The sequence below is a fragment of the Leucoraja erinacea genome, chromosome 12, assembly GCF_028641065.1.
Source record: "Leucoraja erinacea ecotype New England chromosome 12, Leri_hhj_1, whole genome shotgun sequence".
In the NCBI taxonomy this organism is placed as follows: domain Eukaryota; kingdom Metazoa; phylum Chordata; class Chondrichthyes; order Rajiformes; family Rajidae; genus Leucoraja; species Leucoraja erinaceus.
The window spans coordinates 8,738,019-8,762,577 of record NC_073388.1 but is presented as its reverse complement, the minus strand read 5'-3'; the positions used below and the strand labels follow the sequence as shown (position 1 = coordinate 8,762,577).

The 24,559-nt window shown below is 45.1% G+C and overlaps 2 protein-coding genes across 10 annotated transcripts in view; one reads left to right on the top strand and one right to left on the bottom strand.

Annotated features, from left to right (window-relative positions):
* Positions 1–12,872, bottom strand: part of LOC129702043 (E3 ubiquitin-protein ligase XIAP-like) — a 40,675-nt gene extending 27,803 nt beyond the window's left edge. For 3 of the 4 annotated variants that reach the window (XM_055643556.1, XM_055643558.1, XM_055643560.1), the window contains exons 1-2: positions 5,601–5,790; positions 19–1,019 (exon numbers count right to left, since the gene is read on the bottom strand). In XM_055643556.1, coding sequence (XP_055499531.1) covers positions 19–874 — 856 coding nt within the window. In that variant the 5' untranslated portion in view covers positions 875–1,019; positions 5,601–5,790. Of the gene's footprint in view, positions 1–18; positions 1,020–5,600; positions 5,791–12,723 lie in introns of those variants that run through there. The other variant, XM_055643557.1, reaches the window with a different exon arrangement.
* A 1,521-nt stretch (positions 12,873–14,393) lies between these two features.
* Positions 14,394–24,559, top strand: part of thoc2 (THO complex 2) — a 105,507-nt gene continuing 95,341 nt past the window's right edge. For all 6 annotated transcript variants that reach the window (XR_008724310.1, XR_008724309.1, XM_055643553.1 and 3 more), the window contains exon 1: positions 14,394–14,539. Coding sequence is in view for 4 of the 6 variants with exons in the window: in XM_055643553.1 (XP_055499528.1) it covers positions 14,439–14,539 (101 nt within the window). In the remaining 2 variants the exon portion in view is untranslated. The remainder of the gene's footprint in view (positions 14,540–24,559) is intronic.

Genomic DNA, 24,559 nt, shown 5'->3' with positions numbered 1-24,559 from the left:
CAATGAGATTTCCGGTACCTGTGTTGTAAAATCCAGCTCCTGCAAGATCTTCAGCATTAAGCGGGAACTGCATTTGGTTTCGGAACGTTTGAAGCCGAGAATCAAAGGACTGTTTCTCTGGGTGTTTGGGGAGATGAAAGGGGCTCGCTCTTGGCTCATCTTTAACGTGCTGGTGAATGTCCGTGGTGCCACAATTCAAATCAATTGGTACATTTCCAACCGAGAGGTCAGAAACAAAAGAGCAGCCGGGAAAATGCCTCTTGTGCTCAGACATGGCACGATCCCCTGGTTCCCAATTTTTCATTAAGCCACCGCAACAAAAGCACTGAACATGGTCGTCTTTGCCAATGTAGTATAGTCCCGCTTTGGCCAAGTCTCTTGGGGTTACAATGCCATAACTGGGCCAGTTGGTGAAGGTCTTCAGTCTGGCCGCCTCACTGCACATGGTGGGATTTCTCGGCCGCAGGTGGGACATGTCTTCAATGCCTCCACTTCTCACGAGATCGCCGGGAAACTGGTGGTTGCCGTTGGGATGTCTGGAGGGGCCGTTTATGGAAGAACTTTGATTTTCACCCCGAGACTCGACTGAACAACTGGAGTTTGACACTTGTTCGTTTAACCGCAGGCCGTTAATGAACGGACAAGCTGGGAAAAGCTGCCTGTGTTTCCTCACAGCAGAATCGCCATGTTGCCAGTTTTCTATTGTCCCACCACAGCTGAAACATTTAACCTGGTCCTTGTAGCCGGTGTAGAAAAAGCCCGCTCTGGCTAATGTCCTGTCACTCACTGGAACAGCTGATGGAAAGTTTTCAAATGTTTCAAGTCGGTAAATCTCATTCGAGAGATTCTGTTTGCAATCTGTTACGATGTCCATTCTGAAGAAAAATTAATATGGTGATCGTGTTGTTGACGTTGCAGCCTCCTGGACAACACTACTTTGTTCTCACAAGTCTGCCGGTCCAAAATGGCATCCAACAATAATGTAATCAACTCCTTGCAACTGTAGTTCCGCTCTGTATCTATGAAAGAACAAGAGGTCATCATTGCACACGATTCCTTAAAGATTCAATCCATATAGAAACTTTAAACCACATCTTGAGATATTAATATCCAATTTCACATTTTGCGTTAACTTAAACACGTAATGGTGAGAACAGCCCTGAGAAACATTTGAGGCAAACATACATTTTTGTTTTTTAGTTAATTGGCAAGAATTGGGTGAGAAATATCACATAGATAGCCACATTCAGCATTTCCACATCAATAGCAAGCTCTCAGCTCGAGGAAAGTTCTGCATACCCACACTTAGTGATAAGCACGGGAACAAGCTCTCCGGCCCAAATATGAACATAGGTATGAACATTGACTTCGCTAACTTCAGATAGCCCTTGCTTTCTCTCTCCATCCCCTTAACCTTCCCAGTTCTCCCACTAGTCTTACTGTCTCTGCCAACATTCTATCCTTGTCCTGCCCCCTCCCCAGACACGAGTCTGAAGAAGGGTCTCAACCCGAAACGCGCCCATTCCTTCTCTCCAGAGGTGTTGCCTCACCCGCTGAGTTACTCCAGCTTTTTGCGTCTACCCACATCGTCCATGCCGACCAATGTGCTCTATATGAGCTAGTCCCATTCGTTCGTATTTGGTCCCAACCTGAACCTTCCTAATCCACGCAACTTGGATGTGCATGTATTTATTTGTATATTTGTTTCTTCGTCTGCGTTTCACATCTCCTCGAAAACACGATGCACTAACGGTGAAATGCTTACATATTCCGATAGAGATTTACACCATGGTCCAAAATCACCTCATCTGAAAATTTGATGCATTATTTCCCGAGTTATTTATGAAAATGTTCACAATTGTGCAGAAACCTGGAAAAAAGATCTGCTTTTTCCCTATGCTTAGCCTTGTTTGCATCATTGCTGCTATCCATCAAGTACACCGAGTTCTGCCCACCCCAGCAAGTGCATTTTTTAAATTTTATTTTTTTAAAGTTGAGGGAGGCTGAATAAGGCGAAATGAGCAGCCCCTGCGCAGTTGCTGGCTATGGGTGAGTGCTGAAATAAGGGGAATGGCCTCCCGTGTGACAGGGACCCAACGGGTCCCAGTTGGTTTGTTAACTATAATGCACAAGCACCACCATGATGAATCCATATGTTATTCAAGACCACTTATGTTCATCCCGTTTAGAATACATGGCTGAAGAAAGGTTTTGGCCCAAAACGTTGCCCATTTCCTTCGCTCCATAGATGCTGCTGCACCCGCTTAGTTTCTCCAGCACTTTTCTCTACCTTTGATTTTCCTGCAGTTCCTTCTTAAACACTTTGTCTACTCCACTGCGAAATCTCCTCAAGGTATTGAAGAAATTTGAAGAAATTCCTACTTTGAAGAAATTCTCCTCCTCCCTCCGAAGACAGTTTTACAACCACCTCTCTAACTGCTCGCCCTCTGTGATTCCCCCTTCCCTCCAACTCTACGACCACATCCTAACCCAGAACCGATACCACAGGCCCATTTAGCTGAACGGTTTTGACCGTATTCCAAGCACTTTTGTCCACCTTAGAATACATGTTAATTGTTTAATTGATGACTAATATTTGGTATTTGTGGATGATTCAATATTTCAAAAACAGATTTTTGGCCGGTGGGGCAATACCTTTTTTTCCCCCCATTTGTGAAACTCCATGGTCGTGATTGTCGATCTTGCCTCTGTGGATACAGGCACTAATCTGAAGTCACTGAACTGTTTTAGTTCATTACTAGCTGAAGGAGATTACTTGTTATCTCCAATCCTCTGGATTAGGCAGGGCTTCCTAAATCTGATGGTCCCGACCCAAAACATCACCAACACTGTACCTTTTCTCCAGAGATGCTGCCTGACCCACTGAGATACTCCAGCATTTTGTTTCTATTTTTGGATTAGGCAGGTACTTGGCAGCAGATTAAAAACAGCACAACAAAAAGGCAAGTTCATGTAAATACCAGGGAAAGAGTAAATGTAACATTAAAAACTCTGATGAAAGTTACTTCAGACAATAATGGCCTAAAGTTGTTCAGAGACTTCAGGGTAGATTCCATTTCCCCAGGAACCAAGACAGACCACCATCACCATGGACTTGTACAATAAAGGTTCCATTGCAATAAGTATTGGCCACATAGGTTTGTGAATCCACAGCAAGTGGGAAGAAACAATGGCAGTGGAAATTTCAAAAAAATTTCTGGGGCAAGAAAGGGGAAATCCCTTCCACACATTAATCAAACATTACTGAAAAGAGAACTAGGCCACAGTTTTGAAATTAAAGGGTATTGATGACCAGTGTAAATGACTGCACAGATTGCACACATGGTCAAATGCACTTTGGCCCACTAAGATTGTGTACACACACACACACACAGCAAAAGGTATTTATGCAATCCAATTATTTCCACTGTAATTGGAATGGAAAATGTATTGGAAAGGACAAATAGACTAAACTATTTAACACAGGACTCCAGGGATACAGCGTGGAAAAAGCTCTTTGACCCACTGAGCACACACCACCAGCGATCACCCCTGTACACTAGCACCATCCAACACACACTATGGACAATTTACAGAAGCCAATTAACCTATGAACCTGCTAGTCTCTGGAGGGTGGGAGGAATCTGAAGCACCCGAAGAAAACCCACGCAGTCACGGGGAGAATGTACAAACTCTGAACAGACAGCACTCGTAGTCAGGATCAAACCCGGGTCTCTGGTGCTGTGAGGCAGCAACTCTACTGCTGCACCACCCCACCAGAATAGGAATGCCTACTTTTCCTGGTTGCGATGATTATCACATGGTCAGGGTGTCCAAGAGCAGAAGGTATAGTTTAAGGTGAGAGGGAATAAGAGGGGAATGTTTTCCCACACAGCGTGTGAGTGATGTCTGGAATATGTTGCCTGAGATTGTAATGGAGAAAGACACAATCACAACATTTAACAGATACCTATACTGGTACTCAAATAGCAAAGATACATTGGGCCATGATCTAACATGGGCAAATGGGACTACTATAGATAGGCTAAATAGTGGCGTGGATTTGATGGACCAAAGTGACTGTTTTGTGCTATGATTCTACAATCAACTGAAAAGTATATATATATATATCCAGAGGACATAGAAACATAGAAAATAGGTGCAGGAGTAGGCCATTCGGCCCTTCGGTCCTTCGAGCCTGCACCGCCATTCAATATGATCATGGCTGATCATCCAACTCAGTATCCTGTACCTGCCTTCTCTCCATACCCCCTGATCCCTTTAGCCACAAGGGCCACATCGAACTCCCTCTTAAATATAGCCAATGAACTGGCCTCAACTACCTTCTGTGGCAGAGAATTCCACAGATTCACCACTCTCTGTGTGAAAGACATAGGTTTAAGGTGAAGGGGAAAAGACTTAATAGGAATCTGAGGGGTAGCTTTTTCCACACAAAGGGTGGTGGATGTATGGAACAAACTGCTAGAAGAGGTAGTTGAGGTTGAGAATATCCCACCATTTAAAAAAAAGTTACAGACAGGTACATGGATAGGTTTGGAGGGATATGGACCAAATGCTGGCAGGTGGGACTAGTATAGCTGAGACATGTGTGGGCAAATTGGGCCGAAGGGCCTGTTTCCACATTGTATCAGTCTATGACTCCATATAAAGAAACTAGAGGTTTGATCAATGATCATTACCTGGAAACAAACACCCTCATTCTTTCTCTCTCTCTGCAGACATCCAGTCACATAAATATTTAATTAATTAGACCAATTCACAACCACAAATTGGGACAGTCTATCTAACTCACTATCAAGTAAGTGATTACCAGCTGTAAGTTTAAAAACATACCTCCTTCAGACCAAAATATAATAGAAACACAATGAGGCAGTGAAACTGTCAAAGCACAAAGTGACATTTTAATTCCAAATGCATACCAGCAATACATGTGTAGGGCTCACAATAATCCTGTAAAAGCTTGGAAACAAAACGAATTCACAATCTCTTCCCTATAGAAGAGGTGTACTATATATTTTGTTAATACTCACTCTGCATCCACTGTATACCAGTATATTCAGCATATGGCAGTGCTGACTGGAAGGGCCGAATGACCAACTCCTGCACCTATTGTCTATATCTTATCGATAGTCGCATTGCAGTTAATTATAAATGCTTATATTGCCTTGGCTATTAAACCGACAACATTGCAAGTCCAAAAGAACTTCTGCGGCCTTTCGCCATTACAGTACTGAAAGTGAGAGGCAAATTCTTTAGCAAGGCGTGGCTCAATATATAAAAATATATATCCATACATCAATAAGAGTCTGATTAGTTTAACTGAAAGGCTGATTGCAGGCAGCAAGTGACGACCTGATGCCAATGAAACCAGACACAACAGATAGACGCAAAAAGCTGGAGTAACTCAGCGGTTCAGGCAGCACCTCTGGATGGAAGGAAAGGGTCACACTGAAGAAGGGTCTCCTATTCCTTTTCCTCCGGAGATGCTGCCAGTCCCGCTTAGTGACTCCAGTATTTTGTGTCATATCTTCGGTGTAAACCAGCAGTTGCATCCGAGCCGATCAAACACAGCAGTTTACCTTAATCTTGGAGGTGCTCCCACGGCATTTTTGAAAGTGTCTCTCAGCGCTGACAAGGGCGGATTGATGGCTGGTCTCCTTGCCCTGCACTACACAGCGCTCTGTCTCACTCACCGTGGGAACAGCAGCAACAACTCGCTCTGTATCAATTCGCAGGCCCAAGTTGCGACAATGTCTGGCCGCGTCACGTGGTGCAGGCTCCCGCCCCCATCCAGCTCCGATTAGTCGGAGACCTCAGAGGTCAGCAACACCATTGGCGAACGTTCACGTCTATCAACACCCCCTCCTCCCTCCTCCTGATTGGTCCCAGCCTCCATGCACGACTCTCCTTGAGGTGCAAGTGGTTCCCCAACAAAGGTCATCCAAGATGCACACAAAGTGCTGGAGCCCCTGTCCCACTTAGGAAACCTGAACGGAAACCTCTGGAGACTTTGCGCCCCACCCAAGGTTTCCGTGCGGTTCCCGGAGGTTTTTGTCAGTCTCCCTACCTGCTTCCACTACCTGCAACCTCCGCCAACCACCTGCAACCTCCGGGAACCGTACGGAAACCTTGGGTGGGGCGCAACGTCTCCAGAGGTTTCCGTTCAGGTTTCCTAAGTGGGACGGGGCGTAACTCAGCATCGGGGCAGGCAGCATCTCTGCAGAGAGGAATGGGTCGAGACCAACCAGTATCTTTGGTCGAGACCCTTCTTCAAAGTCGGGTGCCTCGACCCTAAACGTCCCCCATTCCTTCTCTCCAGAGATGCCGAGTTACTCCAGCATTTTGTGTCTATCCTCTGTTTGAACCGGCATCTGCAGTTCCTTGCTATAACCCTTATCCAACAAAACGCCTGAATTCCTCCACTCCCCTCTCATCATACCGCTTACCCTTCAACTCGCACATCATTCAGTCCACAAATAATAACAATAACCCCCGTTTAATTTAGGGTTGTGATTCATCGACCACCAAATTATTTTGGACAATACCAGTGCCAGGAAACGTCCCCGTTCCTCTTATCTGAACAAGAAACTGTTATACGTAATAGAGGGATTCGGCCCCATTTGCTTACACCGGCCAACATGTCCCATCTACATTAGTCCCACCTGCCCATGTTTGGCCCATGTCCCTCAAAATATGTCCTATCCATGTACCTGTCTAATTGCTTCTTCGATGTTGTGCTAGTCCATGACTCAACAACCTCCTCCAGCAGACAAAAGTGCTGGAGAAACTCAGCGGGTGCGGCAGCATCTATAAGCGAAGGAAATAGGCAACGTTTTGGGCCAAAACTCTTCTTCAGACTGATGTAGGGTTGGGGGAGGGGGAAGAAGACCTCCTGCGGCAGCTCGTTCCATACACCCACCACGCTTTGCATGAACATGTTAGTAGTCAGATTCTTATCTGAACAAAAAACATGCATCTTCAGTCGATCTGTCAAAACAGAGATTTTTCTGATCACTGGAGAGAAAGAATGGGTGACGTTTTGGGTTGAGACCCTTCTTCAGACTGAAGAAGGGTTTCGACCTGATATGTCACTCATTCCTTCTCTCCAGAGATGCTGCCTGTCTCGCTGAGTTACTCCAGCATTTTGTGTTTACCTTCGATTTAAACCAGTATCTGCAGCTCTTTCCCACATGAGTTTTCTGATCAAATGGGCACAGTTAGCAGGTGCAAAATCGACATGGGATGGATTTGTACTTTCCTTTGATTTTTTTAATGATTCATTTGTTCTGTCTTTAAAAAAACTTTATGAACATTAAATTCTCTAATTTCAAGTCAAACCCCTCTTACCTCACCCCCTCTCATTCCAAAGAAAACCCACGTGGTCACAGGGAGAATGTGCAAACCCCACACAGACAGCACCTGTAGTCAGGATCGAACCTGGGTCTCTGGTGCTGTAAGGCAGCAACTCGACCGCTGCGCCACTGTGCCGCCCAAAATTCCTTCCACCATTTCTCACCACCCTGTACCCTGCTTTTTTTTTTTTTTCCCCTCCTCTGTATGCTCATCTCCTGTCCCCATGTGCCCTATTTACCTTTTATCACACCTTAGTTACACCTTCCCACTTTTTCTTGCCACCTATATCCCTCTCTCAGGGTTTACATTTTACTCCTTTTTGTTACATTGAACACCCTTTTGTCTCGTTTACACCTCGACCCTTTGTTACTTACTGCACCCATCTGCCAATCAAACCCTTTCACTTGTATCCACCTATCACTCCTCGTCTTTGCCCCATGTCCCATTTCCAGCTTTCTCGACTCAATTTAACCAAAGAAAGATGCTGCCTGAGCACTATTTGAGTTCCTCCAGCACTATTTTTTGTCCCTCAAGATTCCAGTATATGCAGTCTCCTGTGCCTCCATGTTAACATTAGAAAATTTGCCTTGTCGGTTTCCAAAGCAAATCCCTTAAGTGACCTCTCACTGTGAACTGTGATTAAAATGAAGAACGTGTGCAAAGGGAGTTGGGAGTGCTGGTGCAGGGTTACCAAAAAGTTAATCTGCAAGTCGAATGGGTGGTAAAGAAAGCAAACTCAATGCTAGCATTTATTTCAACAGGGCTTGTATACAAAAACAGGGATGTAATGCTGAGGCTCTATAAGGTACTGGTAAGGCTGCATTTGGAATATTATGAGCAATTTTGGGCACCATTTCTGAGGAAGGGTCCAAAGGAGGTTTACACGAATGATCCCAGGAATGAGTAGGTTAACCAATCATGAGCGTTTGTCGGCACTGGGCCTGCACTCGCTGAAGTTTAGAAGAATGAGGGGGGGACCTCGTTGAAACGTACAGAATAGTGAAAGGCTTGGATAGAGTGGATGTGGAGAGGATGTTTCCACTAATGGGAATGTCTAGGATTATAGGTCATAGCCTCAGAATTAAAGGACGTTCTTTTAGGAAGGAGATGAGGAGAAGTTTCTTTAGTCAGAGGGTGGTGAATCTGTGAAATTCTTTGCCACGGAAGGCTGTGGAAGCCAAGTCAGTAGATATTTTTAAGGCGGAGAGAGACAGATTCTTGATTAGTACAGGTGTCAGAGGTTATGGGGAAAAGGCAGGAGAATGGGGTTAGGATGGAGAGATAGATCAACCACGATTGAATGGTGGTCTAGACTCGATGGGCCGAAAAGCCTAGTTCTACTCGTATCACTTATGAACATGATCCCATTGTCCTTTTGGTAGTACTGGTGGGCGCAGGTTTAAGGTTTTGGTTAAGGGGAGAGAGCAGATGCAAGGACGGGCCCCACATGCAGAAAATGAAGATGATCTGGAATGACAAGGGATGACCTACTTACAAGGGTGTTGGGAGCAGAAATGGTAGTAAGATGACTGAGGTCAGCTGGGAATGAAAAGATGGGGAGATGTCAAGGGGGAAACCCAAAGCTTTGATAGGTGGCATGTTTAATCCTCGGATTATCTTTGATCGGACTTTACTGGATTTATCTTGCACATAACGGTATTCCCTTATTATGTATCTGTACACGGTGAACAGCTCGATTGTAATAATGTATTGTCTTTCTGCTGGCTAGTTCTTGCGCAACAAAAGCTTTTACCTGTACCTCGGTACGCGTGACGATAAACTAAACTGATAAAACTACATTTCTAAAACTAAGTGGCCATTACAGGGTCACAGCTACCTTTGGAACATTTCAGAGTTGGAGGAGATTTTTTTTTTAAAAGGCAAAATTGCAATTGAATTTTGAAACGGGGGGTGGGACTTTGAATGTCAGAAGTGTTGCAGGAAAACAATGTCATCAAATACACAGGGTAAAACAGTGAGTGGAATTAGGACAGGCAATAGAGATGTTGACAGTGTCATATTTACAAGGTAGAACAAAGGAAGCAGGTAGCAGTGTGGTGAAGTGGTGTTGTTATAAATAAGCAAGGCATCATTAAGGATTTAGGCAGTCGATGGCTGGGTGTCAGTGGACAGTATCAAGGATATGAAAGAAGCAGTCTTTATAACAAGAATGGATATGTGGTAATGATGCTAATAGTATGAGAGGGAACTCCAAGAATGCAAAGCTGGGGTGACCTATTTGTATTGATCGTTAAATTATAGTTAATTAACCTTCAATGGTATCGATTTATTATTGTGAGGTCTAACGAGAAACGGTGCAAAATTTTGTCTGTGTGCTATCCGGTCAGATGATACTATACACGACTAGAAAGCAATCGTACACAAGTACAACGGAGAGCAAAGAGAACAGAGATTTTAGAAAGTGCAGCAGTTGTAGTGAATGATAATAGATCCACTTCTTGGAGCAGCACCCAAAGAGTATCCGCACTCTAGTGCCATCTTGGTGCTTGGTGGATATTGGTGTATTTTTATATGTGTCATTCCTTTAAAAAAATAGAAGGCCTGCATTCCTTTCATGCGTTTTAAAACTTCCAAAAAGGGCTCTTTAGACATGAGGTGCTTTTGAGATTGTAGTCACAATTGCAGGAAAAGTATGGAAGATGGTTACAAATTGAATGACACCATGAAGCAGACAAGTGCATTGACAGTGTTGATTGCATCTAGCAACAGGGGCAATGATTTCCCCCGCTTGATCTTGCCTGCACATAAAATGCTTAAAGGAAGGATAATATCAAGAAATGTATGCCAACACTTAAATGAAATGGAGGAACAGTCGGACTTTGGTCATCAGACGTACAGGTCCTTAAAGATGGCATTCTTTCAGGATGCATTTAGTGACATACACTACTAAAGCTGCTTAGTTTGACCTTGGTTCAACTTCAGCTGCAAGGTTGTATATAGTCTTGAATTGCACCCGAGCAGGAAGGGTATGTGCAGTCAATACGAACTCGTTTTTTTTAAAAAGCAGAGTAAATTCCTGTGGAGGAGTCCTGAGATATTCCATCCTGTCAGTTTTACAGAATCTGCAATTTAAACCTAATTAATTAATCTCGCAGCCTTCTGCTTTGCTATTAAGAAGCACATTCTCCGCTCTATCTCCTTATACTTCAGCCAGAAAGCTGATTTGGTGGTTTGCAGCATGAAGGTTCACAGACAACTACATGTGTCCCCGATACCCTGGTGAATATGAATTAACAAAAATCTGTTGTGTTTAGTTTAGAGATACAGCGTGGAAACAGGCCCTTCGGCCCACCACGCTGACCAGCGATCTCCGCACACTAAAACTAACCTATATACTAGGGATAAGTTACAATTTTTACCAAAGCCAATTAACCTACAAAGTGGAGGAAAGAACTGCAGATGCTGGTTTAAATCAAAGGTAGACACAAAATGCTGGAGTAACTCAGCGGGACAGGCAGCATCTCTGGAGAGAAGGAATGGGTGACGTTTCGGCTCGAGACCCTTCTTCAGACTGATGTCAGGGGCGTGGGCGGGACCAACAGTAGCCTACAAATCTATTTGTCCTTGGAGTGTGGGCGGAAACCGGAGCTCCCAGAGAAAACCCTTACTGGTCACGGGGGGGAACATACAAACTCCGTACAGATAGCACCCGTCATCAGGATCGAACCCGGGTCTCTGGCGCTGTAAGGCAGTTACTCTATCGCTGAGCCACTCTGCTGCAGCAGTTGTTATATAATTTCCTTACATGACTGTGCACAACAGCTTATTTAATATTACTCGTGTGAAATACTTAGGATAAAATTGAATTGTTATTTTCGTTCATTGAAATTTATTACACCCCGGATAATTTTATCTTTTGCTGATCTCCACTTCTGCCATTCAATCTGCCATTTTTGCAAAGGTGACCTTGAACTTCCAGCTGTTGTCAGTTTAATTCACATTCTTTTTCCTTCTCTGAACTGTAGGGGCAGCACAGTGCACAGCGGTAGAGCTGCTGCTTTACAAGCATGAGAGACCCAGGGTTGATCCTGACTATGTGTGCTGTCTGTACGTAGTTTGTACGTTCTCCCTGTGACCATGTGGGTTTTCTCCGGTGCTCTGGTTTCCCACCACACTCTGAAGACGTACAGGTTTGTAGGTTAATTGGCTTTGGTAAAATTATAAATTGTCTCTAGTGTGTAGGATAGTGTTAGTGTGCGGAGATCGCCGGTCACCGCAGACTAGTGGGCTGAAGTGTCTGTTCCCACACTGCATCTCTGAAGTAAAGAAAATCGTATTTGGCCTCCAACGGGTGTTCCAATGAAATAATAATAATAATAATAATTTTATTTATAGAGCACTTTAAAAACAAACATAGCTGCAACAAAGTGCTGTACATCACTAATCATTGACAAAAAAGTTAATACACACCAAAAATAACAATCAAAAGAAATAGTAGGAAAAGACATGTAAAATAAAGAAACATCAAAAACACCACAAACAGAAGCAAAGCCTCAGGCATGGTCAAAAGCCAGGGAGTACAAATGCGTTTTAACACTGGATTTGAAGATGGACAGTGAGGGGGCCTGTCTGATGTGCAGCGGCAGGGTGTTCCAGAGTGCCGGAGCAGCAACAGAGAAGGCTCTATCCCCTCTGAGCCTCCGACTAGACCTCGGTACCTCCAGGAGCAGCTGACCAGCTGACCTGAGGGACCGGGCAGGAGTGTATGGGTGGAGCAGCTCAGAGAGGTAAGGCGGGGCGAGCCCATTCAGAGATTTAAAAACAAATAACAGTAACTTAAAATGAACCCGAAAGTGCACCGGGAGCCAGTGTAGGGAGGCCAGAATTGGCGATATGTGCTCCCTCTTTCGAGTCCCTGTCAAAAGGCGAGCAGCAGCATTCTGAACCAACTGGAGACGAGCCAGTGAAGAACGAGCAACACCAAAATAGAGCGCGTTACAGTAATCCAGCCTAGATGTAATAAAGGCATGGATTACTGTTTCAAAATGCTGCCGCTCGAGAATGGGCTTCACCTTCGCCAGCTTCCTTAGGTGAAAGAAGCTGGACTTAACCACCGCGCATATTTGGCGATCTAATTTAAAGTCACTGTCCATCCTAAAACCCAGGTTCACAACTGTTGGCTTCACGTACCAACAGAAACCTGAGAAATACTTTATCTTTCTACTTGGCATCATAAATCTTTTTGGACAGTGTTCAACAATTTAAGACAATTAGTATTTCACATTACTGGCATTTTTAAGCGTTTTCCTCAAATTTAATTCTTCTCTGCATCTCTCCTCTCTGATTGCAACATCCTACATTCTTTCTTAAACTTAAAACAACTTATACCTTGTCTCGCTGTTTTGTTGAATAGTCGTCGGAACATTGATTGTTTCTTGTGCCGATCACAAATTGCTGGAGGAACTCAGATAGTCAGGCAGTATCTCTGTAGAACATGGGTAGGTGACATTTTGGGTTGGGACCCTTCTTCGGACTGAAAGTAGGGAATGAAAGAAATCTGTGAGGGTCAGGATAAAGCATGGCAGGTAAGAGGTAGACACAGGCAAAGGGGGGGGGTGTAATGGGAAAATGATTGGAACAAAGGTTAGAGATTAAAATAGGATGTGTGAGACAGAAGAATTGAAGAGTTACAAATTGTTAAACCAGAAGGAATGTAGTAGGAGGAAGAAGGGGGAAGGAGAAATAATCTCAGATGGGGCACAGGGAAGAGGAGAGGGAAAGGGGGGTTAGATAGACACAAAATACTGGAGTAACTCAGTGGGTCATGCAGCATCTCTGGAGAAAATAGGTGACGTTTTGGGTCGAGACCCTCTCTTCGGTGTCTATCTAAAGTCTAATTAAAGATAGTTCCAAGGTCTCAAAATGAGGTAGATATGAAGGATGCATAGGAGGGAACTGCAGATGCTGGTTTATTCCAAAGATAGATTCAAAGTCCATTCTAACTCAGCGGGTCAGGCAACATCTCTGGAGAAAAAGGATGTTGTGGGTCAGAACCCTTCTTCAGACTGTAATTAGAGGGGAGGTCAGGACCGCACTCTAGTTGATGAGGGGACAGTCAGTTGCCTGTCCATATAATGGGATTTGACACAGGACAGGTATCTTTCTGGATATGAAATGGGTGACATTTTGGGTCGAGACCCTTCTTCAAACTGAGAATCAGGGGTGAGTGATGTAGAAGGGTAAGGTGTGAAAAAACAAGAGATCAAAGGGGATAGTGATCAAGGAAAATGTACAATGGTGCATAGTATGCCTCGTTGTCACCTTTCCCTTAGCTAACAATCAGGAAAATTAATCAGAACAATGAAACTAGTCGGAGAACTAGGGTGGGGGAGGGACGGAGAATGAGGGAACGCAAGGGTTACATGAAGGAACGCAAGGGTTACAAGGGTTTTTTCACGCAGAGAGTGGTGAATCTCTGGAACTCTCTGCCACAGAGGGTGGTTGAGGCCAGTTCATTGGCTATATTTAAGAGGGAGTTAGATGTGGCCCTTGTGGCTAAGGGGATCAGAGGGTATGGAGAGAAGGCAGGTACGGGATACTGAGTTGGATGATCAGCCATGATCATATTGAATGGCGGTGCAGGCTCGAAGGGCCGAATGGCCTACTCCTGCACCTAATTTCTATGTTTCTATGAAGTTAGAGAAATCTAAAGTCATACCGTTGAGTTGAAAGCTGCCCAAGCGGAATATGAGATGCTGTTCCTCCAATTTGCCTCACAGAGTGTGGCCTCACCCTGACAATGGAGGAGGCCCAGGATAGAAAGGTCAGTGTGGGAATGGGAGGGGGAGTTAAAGTGTCAGTATAGGAATATTGAAATGAAGTGAAGGAATGGGAGAGGAGTTAAAGTGTAAATATGGGAATAGGAGGGGGATAATTAAAGTGTAAATATGGCAATGGGGGTGGGTGGTAGTTGTAGGCCAGGGCGACCTTCCTGACATGGCGGTGTCGGGTGCCGGGACCGGGTATGAGCCACTGGCACTGCCCCACCTCCCAGCGCGCACCGCGCGGCGCGGTGGTGATCTCCGACCCCGGGCTGGCGGCGCATGCGGGCTGGGCGCGCAGGATGGTGTGCAGCTAAGATGGCGGCGATGGTCTTCCCTGGCGACTGGCTGAGGAACTGGGAGAAAGGAGGCCGCGCCGACTTGTAAGTCGGATGATCGGAAAGGAGGGAAAAAACACTCAGCCCGGGGGGGGAGGGGGGGCTTGTTAAGCGCCGTTTGGTTGCAAGTCAAGCTCGGCGAGGAGCCGTTATCGGATCAGCTCCCGAGCTCAGCTTTTGTGTCTTCTCTCCTGCAGCTTGTGGGGAGGTGGTGCGTCCAGGCCCCGGCAAGAGGCCCTCCTCCTCCCTCCCTCCTCCCTCCTCCCCTCCTCCTCCCACCCTCCTCCTCCCTCCCCTCCCTCCTCCTCCCCCCCCTCCTCCCTCCTCCTCCCTCCTCCCCCCCTCCCTCCCCCACCCCCTCCCCCCCCCTCCCTTCACCCTCCCTCCTCCTCCCTCTCCTCCTCTCCTCCTCTCCCCTCCCTCTCTCCTCCTCCTCCTCCTCTTCCCCTCCTCCTCCTCCTCTTCCCCTCCTCCTCCTCCTCCCCTTCATCCCCCTCCTTCATCCCCCCCCCTTCTCGCCCCCCCTTCTTCCCCCCCTTCCCCCTTCTTCTTCCCCCCCCCCCTTCTTCTTCTCCCCCCCTTCTTCCCCCCTCCCCCCCCCCTTTCTCCCCCCCCCCTTCTCCTCCCCCCCCCCCCCCTCCCCCCCCCTCCCTCTTTCCCCCCTCCCCCCCTCCCCCCCCTCCCCTCCCCCCCCCCCCCCCTCCCTCTTCCCCCCTCCCCCTGGTCCGAGCCAGCATGGATTTACGAAGGGGAAATCAGGCTTGACTAATCTTCTAGAATTTTTTGAAGATATAACTAGGAAAATGGACAAAGGAAGGCCAGTGGATGTAGTGTACCTGGACTTTCAGAAAGCATTTGATAAGGTCACACATTGGAGATTAGTGGCCAAAATTAGGGCACATAGTATTGGGGGTAGAGTGCTGACATGGATAGAGAAGTGGTTGGCAGACAGGAAACAAAGAGTAGGGATTAACGGGTCCCTTTCAGAATGGCAGGCAATGACTAGTGGGATACCATAAGGCTCGGTGCTAGGACTGCAGCTATTTACAATATACATCAATGATTTGGATGAAGGGATTCAAAGTAACATTGGCAAATTTGCAGATGACACAAAGTTGGGTGGCAGTGTGAAATGTGAGGATGATGCTATGAGAATGCAGGGTGAGTTGGACAGGTTGGGGTAGTGGGCAGATGCATGGCAGATGACGTTTAATGCAGATAAATGTGAGATTATCCACTTTGGTAGCAAAAACAGGAAGGTGGATGATTCAATGGCGTCAAGTTGGGAAAAGGGGATGTACAACGGAATCTGGGGGTCCTTGTACATCAGTCTATGAAAGTAAGCATGCAGGTACAGCAGGCAGTGAAGAAAGTGAATGGCATGTTGGCCTTTATAACAAGAGGAATCGAATATAGGAGCAAAGAGGTCCTGCAGTTGTACAGAGCCCTAGTGAGACCACACCTGGAGTATTGTGTGCAGTTTTGGTCCCATAATTTGAGGAAGGACATTCTTGCTATTGAGGGAGTGCAGCGTAGGTTTACAAAGTTATTTCCCTGGATGGCAGGACTATCATATGCTGAGAGAATGGAGCAGCTGGGCTTGTACATTCTGGAGTTTAGAAGGATGAGAGGATATCTCATTGAAACATATAAGATTGTTAAGGGCTTGGACACGCTAGAGGCAGAAACATGTTCCTGATGTTGAGGGAGTCCAGAACCAGGGGCCACAGTTTAAGAATAAGGAATAAGCCATTTAGAACGGAGACGAGGAAACAGTTTTTATCACAGTGGCCAGTGTGGAATTCTCTGCCTCGGAGGGCAGTGGAGGCAGGTTCTCTGGATGCTTTCAAGAGAGAGCTAGATAGGGCTCTTAAAAATAGTGGAGGCAGGGGATATGGGGAGAAGGCAGAAATGGGGTACAGATTGGGGATGATCAGCCATGATAACATTGAATGTCGGTGCTGGCTCGAAGGGCCGAATGGCCTACTGCTGCACCTATTGTCTATTGTCTCCCTCCCTCTCCCCTCCCTGTCCCCTCCCCCTCTCCCCCCTCCCTGTTTTTTCTGTCCCCCTCCCCTCCCCTCCCTGTCCCCCTCCTCCTTCCCTGTCCTCCCCCCCCCCTCCCCCCCCCTCCCCCCCCCCCTCCCTCCCTCCCCCCTCCCCCTCCCCCCCTCCCCCTCCCCCCCCTCCCCCCTCCCCCCCCCCCCCCCCCTCCCCCCCCTCCCCCCCCTCCCCCTCCCCCCCCCTCTCCTCCCCCCCCTCCTTTCTCCCCCCCCCCCCCTTTCCCTCCCCTCCCTCCCCCCTCCCTCCTTTCCTCTCCCCTCCTCCCCCCCCCCCCCCCCCTGCCCCTTACTCCAGCATTTTGTGCCTATCTTCGGTGTAAGCCAGCATCTGCAGTTGCTATGTGTACGAAGGAACTGTGTGGAATATGTGTAGGTTGGAGAAAATCCATGCATGTTCGCTTGGCAAGAAGTTAGTAAATCTAATATATTAAAGGGTAAATTAGCAGCAAGAGGTCCTGTTCCAACCTTGTTTTATTTACAAGCAAAAAATGCTTGTAGATACAAAAATTGCTTGTATTACCCATAAAGTAAAATTGGGCTGAGAGTGTAATATGCCAGCAACAGGCCATGATGATGCCTGACCCACTGTGTTACTCTAACATTTTGTGTCTACGGTGTAAACCAGCATCTGCAGTTCCTTCCTACACATAGAGAATGATGATAGAATATGTGAAGGTTGGGGAAAAGCCTTGCATGTTCGCTTCACAAGAAGTTAGAAAAGCTAATATATTATAGGGTAAATTAGTTAAACTTTCATATAGTAGCAAGAGGCCCTCTTCCAATTTCTTTTCCTGTGCTGTTTGAAATGTTCTCTTCTCGCACCTAAAATACAAATTAAACAGCTATCTCTGTTGTCAAAAATATAAATGTATTGATTAACCTTACTGTGAACTCATTGCTACAACCATGAAGCTAAAATTACCTTCGCCATTATTTGAAACAAAATTAATTAAAAATTGGCTGAAGTGTCTTCATATCTGTTCATTTTATCTCCAATATTTGTGATTTTTATTAATACTGATTTGTAGATTTTTGATCAGTTGATAATTGTTTGTTGTCAAACTGGCTGAACTGAACACCTTAATAATGGGATAATCCTAAATGTAATGATAGAACAATCAACAAGGTGAGCTCCAAGAACTCTAAATATTTGTTTTGGTATGTGCTGTCAGGTTTCACTTGTATAGATACTGGATTTTGGACAGAACCTCTTGCTTAAAAAACAGGCTTTGAGGCTATTCCATGCTTCCTTGACTTCTCTAAAAAGTTAATAGATTGTATCTGTAGATAACAACCAGTGAAAGGCTTTACCTATTAGCAATGACCAATAAAGCGTTGACCACGAGATTTACCGATATCCTCTTTATAAACACCCCGCAAGTTGACAGGACCAATGTTCTTGAAGGGGCTCAATATGCCTTTTTTTCCCAGTTCATTTTGATGTGTGAAACCCCTTGCAGTGAAATTTAGCTGGCACAACTGGCGTGGTTCACTCAATAGTTTCTGTTTTTTTTAACTTTCACACATTCAACCCAATTCACACAAAGGCAATGCCTTTTTTTAAATCCTTGAGGCAATGAGCCAACTGTGATGAACTGAACTGAAAATATTCTGAAGATATTCCCACTATGCCATTGGTGAGGTCATCCCACATCTATACCCAATGATGTAAGAGCAGTGGTACATTGAGGGGAACCTTCAATGCTGGTCCCTCAGGGAGTTAATGGTGGTTAAGCCACTGAATGTGGGTAATATTTCCAGTATTGCAGGTTTTTATTGCATATTTCCAGTATGTATGATAGTACGCCTTTGGAATGTCAAGGGTAGGTGAATCGACTCTCTTGTTAAGGAAGTCAATGCCTAGTGTTTTTGTAGCGCAAATGTTGCTTGTCACTTCTTTGCCCGTGGCTGAATATCGTGCAAGTCTTGCTTCATTTTCTGTTGATTCACAATTAGAGATGAGCATTGTACAATCTTGAGTGAACGTTCGCACTTCTGACCTTGCACTGCATGCTGAAAGGAGGCCTTTAATGAAGCAGCTGGAACGCCTGTGAAAGACCTGGAATGATCGATTGCCATGTACCATACCAATATGTCTTCACGGCACCGTTTTCTCCTAAATGCCTATTCACTTTAGTTTTACTGTGGCTGCTTGATGTCACACTTGGCCCAATCCAGAATGTGATGAAACTGCAGTTGAATGGTCAAGGTGAAACGTTAACTGCATCTTTGTTGGCAAGTTATTGGAGAGTAGATGCTTCTTGAAAGCGTTATTGAGCACATCTGCATCACTTTACTTGTGGCTGAGGGGAGATCTGACGAAAATATATAAAATGATGAGATGCATTGATAAGGTAGACAAACCCTTTTTTTTCCCCTTGGGTGGAGATGTCAAATACTGGAAACATAGCTTTAAGGTTAGAGGATAAAGTCTAAAGGAGATAAACAGAGTATGTTTTTTTTCGATAGTGGTAGGTGCCTGGAATGCACTTTCAGGTGTTATGGTAGGAGCAAATATGACATTGGCATTTAAGAGACTTTTATATAGACACATGATAGGCAAGGAATGGAGGGATACTGATCAAGTGCAGGCAGAGGCGATTGGTTTAATTTGGCATCATGTTCGACACGGACATTGTGGGTGAAGGGCCTGTTCCTGTGCTGTACTGTTCTATGTTCTCTATGTTCCATTAAGTGTCGTCGATCCTCGAAGTGTAAACTGATTAGCACAGATCTGCTGAGCAGGATTTGTTCTGTTCTTTTGTGAACAGGACATCCCGTGGTAATTTCCACCTTGGCCAGAGGCATGGCTGAAGACGCCGCACAAATCTTTACAAATGAGTCTTTGTCTGGACCCATGACTATGGCTGTGCTATAGTACAGGTGCTCCAAACTTTTTTTTGATTATGTACAGAATTAATTCAGTTGGCTAAAAATTGGCTTCTATAATGGTTGTAGTGTGAGCTGTGAGGCTTGGCTTCTATCTGGGTCAACAGGGATCATCTATATTTGGCATTTATGGCTAAATGCGGATGCAATGTGTCAGCATCTGGCATGTATGGTGTAAAAATTCTCGCAATTTTCAAGTGTTACCTAATTTGAAAATTCTCTTTGAAAATCCTGACAAGTCACGGATGTAATAATCGGTCTTTTTGCCCATAGTTGGATCCATATAGGGCCTCTTCATACTGGACCAGGCTCTCTAACCCAGCAGGCCTACATTCAATAGATTGGATGTGGGGGCATGATCCTGATAGCCCTCCTTGCCTCAGTGTGAGTGGTGAACTCCCCACAGTAAATGGGTTGCATCGTGTGAAGGCCGAGAACACCATTTACAAGCTTTGAACAAATACCCAGCTGTCACACGTAAAAGGCTTAAAGAATTTAGTTTTTAAATGTCCATTATAAACAGGAAATCAGTTCAACTTGAATAGTTTTTAAGTGATAAAAAAAAAAAGTTGTTAAAGCACAGATGTAAAGTATAGCAAATTTAAAAAAAAAAAACCTTGCTTTCCTCATTGTTTTAGATCCACAGACCTGGAATCCAATAAAAATAAATGATGTCTCCAATATTGCTGGACTAGTTTGCTGAGTATCTAAATGATTTCTCCACGGTACTACTGCTCAGTTCTGTGGATCCAAATTCGTTCTCAATATCTTAATCCATCACAGGAAGTGCCCAAGCACTTTTATATTAGATGAACTTGATTCCCCCCAAAATGTGGTGGTTGTATTGCTTTATATTTATTAAGATGTAGGATACCTGGAATTTTGTTCAACGTTTGGTCTGAATGTACAATTAGAATGCGGAAGATGCTTGTTTTTAATGTTGGTGTTCAATTCATCATTTTTTAAGTCAATAATTTGCAGATTAATTACTTATTTGGTGTGTAAACTCCACCGGGTGGTGCCGCGAGCCGGCAGCCTCACCAGCAGCGTGTTTGTCCTTTCGTCTTTTTGTGTTATTTAGTATGTCTAAATATATGTTTAAATGTATGTTTTAGTGTGGTGGGGGGGGGAAGGAATAGGTGGAAACTTTGCCTCCCTCGCTGCCTAACAACTGGATTGATGCGACCGTTGATGCAACAGGCGCGGCGTGGAGTTTAACATCACGGGGCGGGGCGATCCCTTGCTGGGGATTGCCAGAAGAAGTGCTCCGACCGCCGTCCTGCGGACTATAACATCGTGAAGCCGCGGCCTGCGGAGATTCTAGCCATGGGCACGGAGTGGACTTTCCATTGCGGCGCGGGGCGTTCCCTTGCCAGGGATCACCAGAAAAGAGCTCCAACTGCCGGCCTGCGGCGTATAACATCGTGAAGCCGCGGCTTCCGGTAAGAAAGTGGCCGATTCGGGAACTCCAAGCCGCAGAGTGTGTGTTCCGATCCGTCTCGATGTCGGAGTTTAGATCATTCCGACAAGTGGGCTTGTACATCGGGCCGTCCATAGCAGCGACTACGGAGGGTTCATGACCCCGACCACTGTGAACAAAGGAAGAAGACTGACTGAACATTATTGCCTTCCATCGCAGTGAAGAGTGTTGATTCCACTGTGGTGGATGTTTATGTTAAAATTTTATTGTGTATCATTTTCTTTTTGATTGTATGGCTGCATGGTAACATAATTTCACTGTACCTTAATTGGTGCATGTGACAAATAAATGTGAACTTGAACTTGCATGAAGCAACTGCAGAAGCTGGATTAAACCAAAGATCGACACAAAATGCCAGAGCATCTCTGGAGAGAAGGAATGCATTGTTTCAAATTATCTGCTTCACTCTGGTTTATTTAATCAGTTTTATGGTTGTAACTGCTAGTGGTTTCTGTCCAAAGCCTTGTGGATCCATATTATTTTTGGTTTTATTAACCTAATTATTTTGGAGGTTCAGATCTTGCATTTGCAAGAAGAGCACAGCACTTTGTAGAACTGCTGCCTCTCGGCTCCAATGACCTGGGATCAGTGCTGAGCTCCAATCTTGATTATGTGTAGTTTGTATGTTTTCATGGTGATTGTCAGCTTCCCTAGAGTACATGGCATTTTGAGAAGTTGAATTAATTTAAAAATCTGGTCACAGGCTGAAAGAGAAAGGGAAAATGCTGGAAGTTCTCATGGGCTCAGAGTGCAGCTCTGAGCAAAACATTAAATGTTCTCAGAATTTGGACAAGATATTTGGACAGAAAAATGAAGTAAGAAAGAAATGAGAAGCTCTGGACCCACCTGCCAATTAAACCCTCCTCACCTATATCCTTCAAAACTCTTTAGATTCTGGAGTAGTTGCTGAGGATTGGCGGGTAGCAAACGTAACCCCACTTTTTAAGAAGGGAGGGAGAGAGAAAATGGGGAATTACAGACCAGTTAGTCTAACATTGGTAGTGGGGAAACTGCTAGTCAGTTATTAAAGATGGGATAGCAGCACATTTGGAAAGTGGTGAAATCATTGGACAAAGTCAGCATGGATTTACGAAAGGTAAATCATGTCTGACGAATCTTATAGAATTTTTCGAGGATGTAACTAGTAGCGTGGATAGGGGAGAACCAGTGGATGTGGTGTATCTGGACTTCCAGAAGGCTTTCGACAAGGTCCCACATAAGAGATTAGTATACAAACTTAAAGCACAAGGCATTGGGGGTTCAGTATTGATGTGGATAGAGAACTGGCTGGCAAACAGGAAGCAAAGAGTAGGAGTAAACAGGTCCTTTTCACAATGGCAGGCAGTGACTAGTGGGGTACCGCAAGGCTCAGTGCTGGGACCCCAGCTATTTACAATGTATATTAATGATCTGGATGAGGGAATTGAAGGCAATATCTCCAAGTTTGCGGATGATACTAAGCTGGGGGGCAGTGTTAGCTGTGAGGAGGATGCTAAGAGACTGCAAGGTGACTTGGATAGGCTGGGTGAGTGGGCAAATGTTTGGCAGATGCAATATAATGTGGATAAATGTGAGGTTATCCATTTTGGTGGCAAAAACGGGAAAGCAGACTATTATCTAAATGGTGGCCGATTGGGAAAGGGGGAGATGCAGCGAGACCTGGGTGTCATGGTACACCAGTCATTGAAGGTAGGCAGTAAAGAAAGCGAATGGTATGTTAGCTTTCATTGCAAAATGATTTGAGTATAGGAGCAGGGAGGTTCTACTGCAGTTGTACAGGGTCTTGGTGAGACCACACCTGGTGTATTGCGTACAGTTTTGGTCTCCAAATCTGAGGAAGGACATTATTGCCATAGAGGGAGTGCAGAGAAGGTTCACCAGACTGATTCCTGGGATGTCAGGACTGTCTTATGAAGAAAGACTGGATAGACTTGGTTTATACTCTCTAGAATTTAGGAGATTGAGACGGGATCTTATAGAAACTTACAAAATTCTTAAGGGGTTGGACAGGCTAGATGCAGGAAGATTGTTCCTGATGTTAGGGAAGTCCAGGACAAGGGGTCACAGCTTAAGGATAAGGGGGAAATCCTTTAAAACCGAGATGAGAAGAACTTTTTTCACACAGAGAGTGGTGAATCTCTGGAACTCTCTGCCACAGAGGGTAGTTGAGGCCAGTTCATTGGCTATATTTAAGAGGGAGTTAGATGTGGCCCTTGTGGCTAAGGGGATCAGGGGGTATGGAGAGAAGGCAGGTACGGGATACTGAGTTGGATGATCAGCCATGATCATATTGAATGGCGGTGCAGGCTCGAAGGGCCGAATGGCCTACTCCTGCACCTAATTTCTATGTTTCTATCCTTCTTTCATTTAGATAGACACAAAGTGCTGGAGTAACTCAGTAGGTCAGGCAACATGTCTGGTGAAAAAGGATAGTTAACATTTTGGGTTGGGACCCTTCAGGGAGTCTAAAGAAGGGTCACCTATTATTTTTCTCCAGACGTGTTGTCTGACCCCCTGAGTTACTTCAACACTTTGTGTCTATCTTTGGTAAAAACCAGCATCTGCAGTTTTTTTGTTTCTCCACCTATCACTTGCCAGGCTTTGACCTGCACCTATCTCTTTTTTCCAGTTTTCTCATCCCAACTCCTATCAGTGTGAAGAGAGATCTTATCCCTAAGCGTCATCTGTGCATTTCCTCCACAGATGCTGCCTGATTTCTGTTTAAGAAAGAACTGCAGATGCTGGTAGGATCGAAGGTAGACACCAAATGCTAGAGAAACTTAGCGGGTGAGGCAGCATCTGTGGAGAGAAGGAATTGGCGATGTTTCTTGTCGAGACCCTTCTACAGACTTCTGCCTCGTCCGCAGAGTTTCTCCAGCATTTTGTGTCTATCTGCTGCCTGAGTTCCTCCAGCACTGTTTTTTGAGAATCACTGGAAGGCTGGTTTGGTTACATTCTCGAAATGTTAATTAAGTAAAGCAACAGAGGTTGACAATGGCATGAGATGAAACTAAATATGGTTTTCAAGCATGTTTATTTGGTAATAACATTGTCAACATCTCATTGTTTAACTACACGTTGAGTGCAGAGGCTGTAATGTGCCTTGTTAAAAGAGGTCTATAACTCATGAAGTAAGAGCAAGAGAAGGGCACATTGTTCAGCCAGCTGCATTGTTGTTAAGGGGATCATGTTTCCAGTTCCTTGTTCCAGTTTGTACACTGCAACCCTTGGCTCACACAAGGCAATTTCTACGTCCTGGGAATCAATCAAATCAGCCTTCCCCAAACTTTGTTGAGACCCAAACTATACACAATGGTCAGAGTGGGCTAGCTACAAAAGTGGCTCACTTCCAAAGTAGGATAACATAGAACTAGTGTGAATGGGTGATTGATGTTCAGTTTGGCCTCGGTGGGCTGAAGAGCCTGTTTCCATGCTGTATCTCTAAATTAAACTACACATTTAGTTGGCTGCAACCTTCCTCCATTGACAAACTGTACACTGCAAGGGCCAGGAAGCGAGCGGGTAAGATCATCTCTGACCTCTCTCACCCTGGCCACAAACTCTTTGAATCACTTCCTTCTGGAAGGCGACTTGGACCGTCAAAGCTGACACAGCCAGACAGAAAAACAGCTT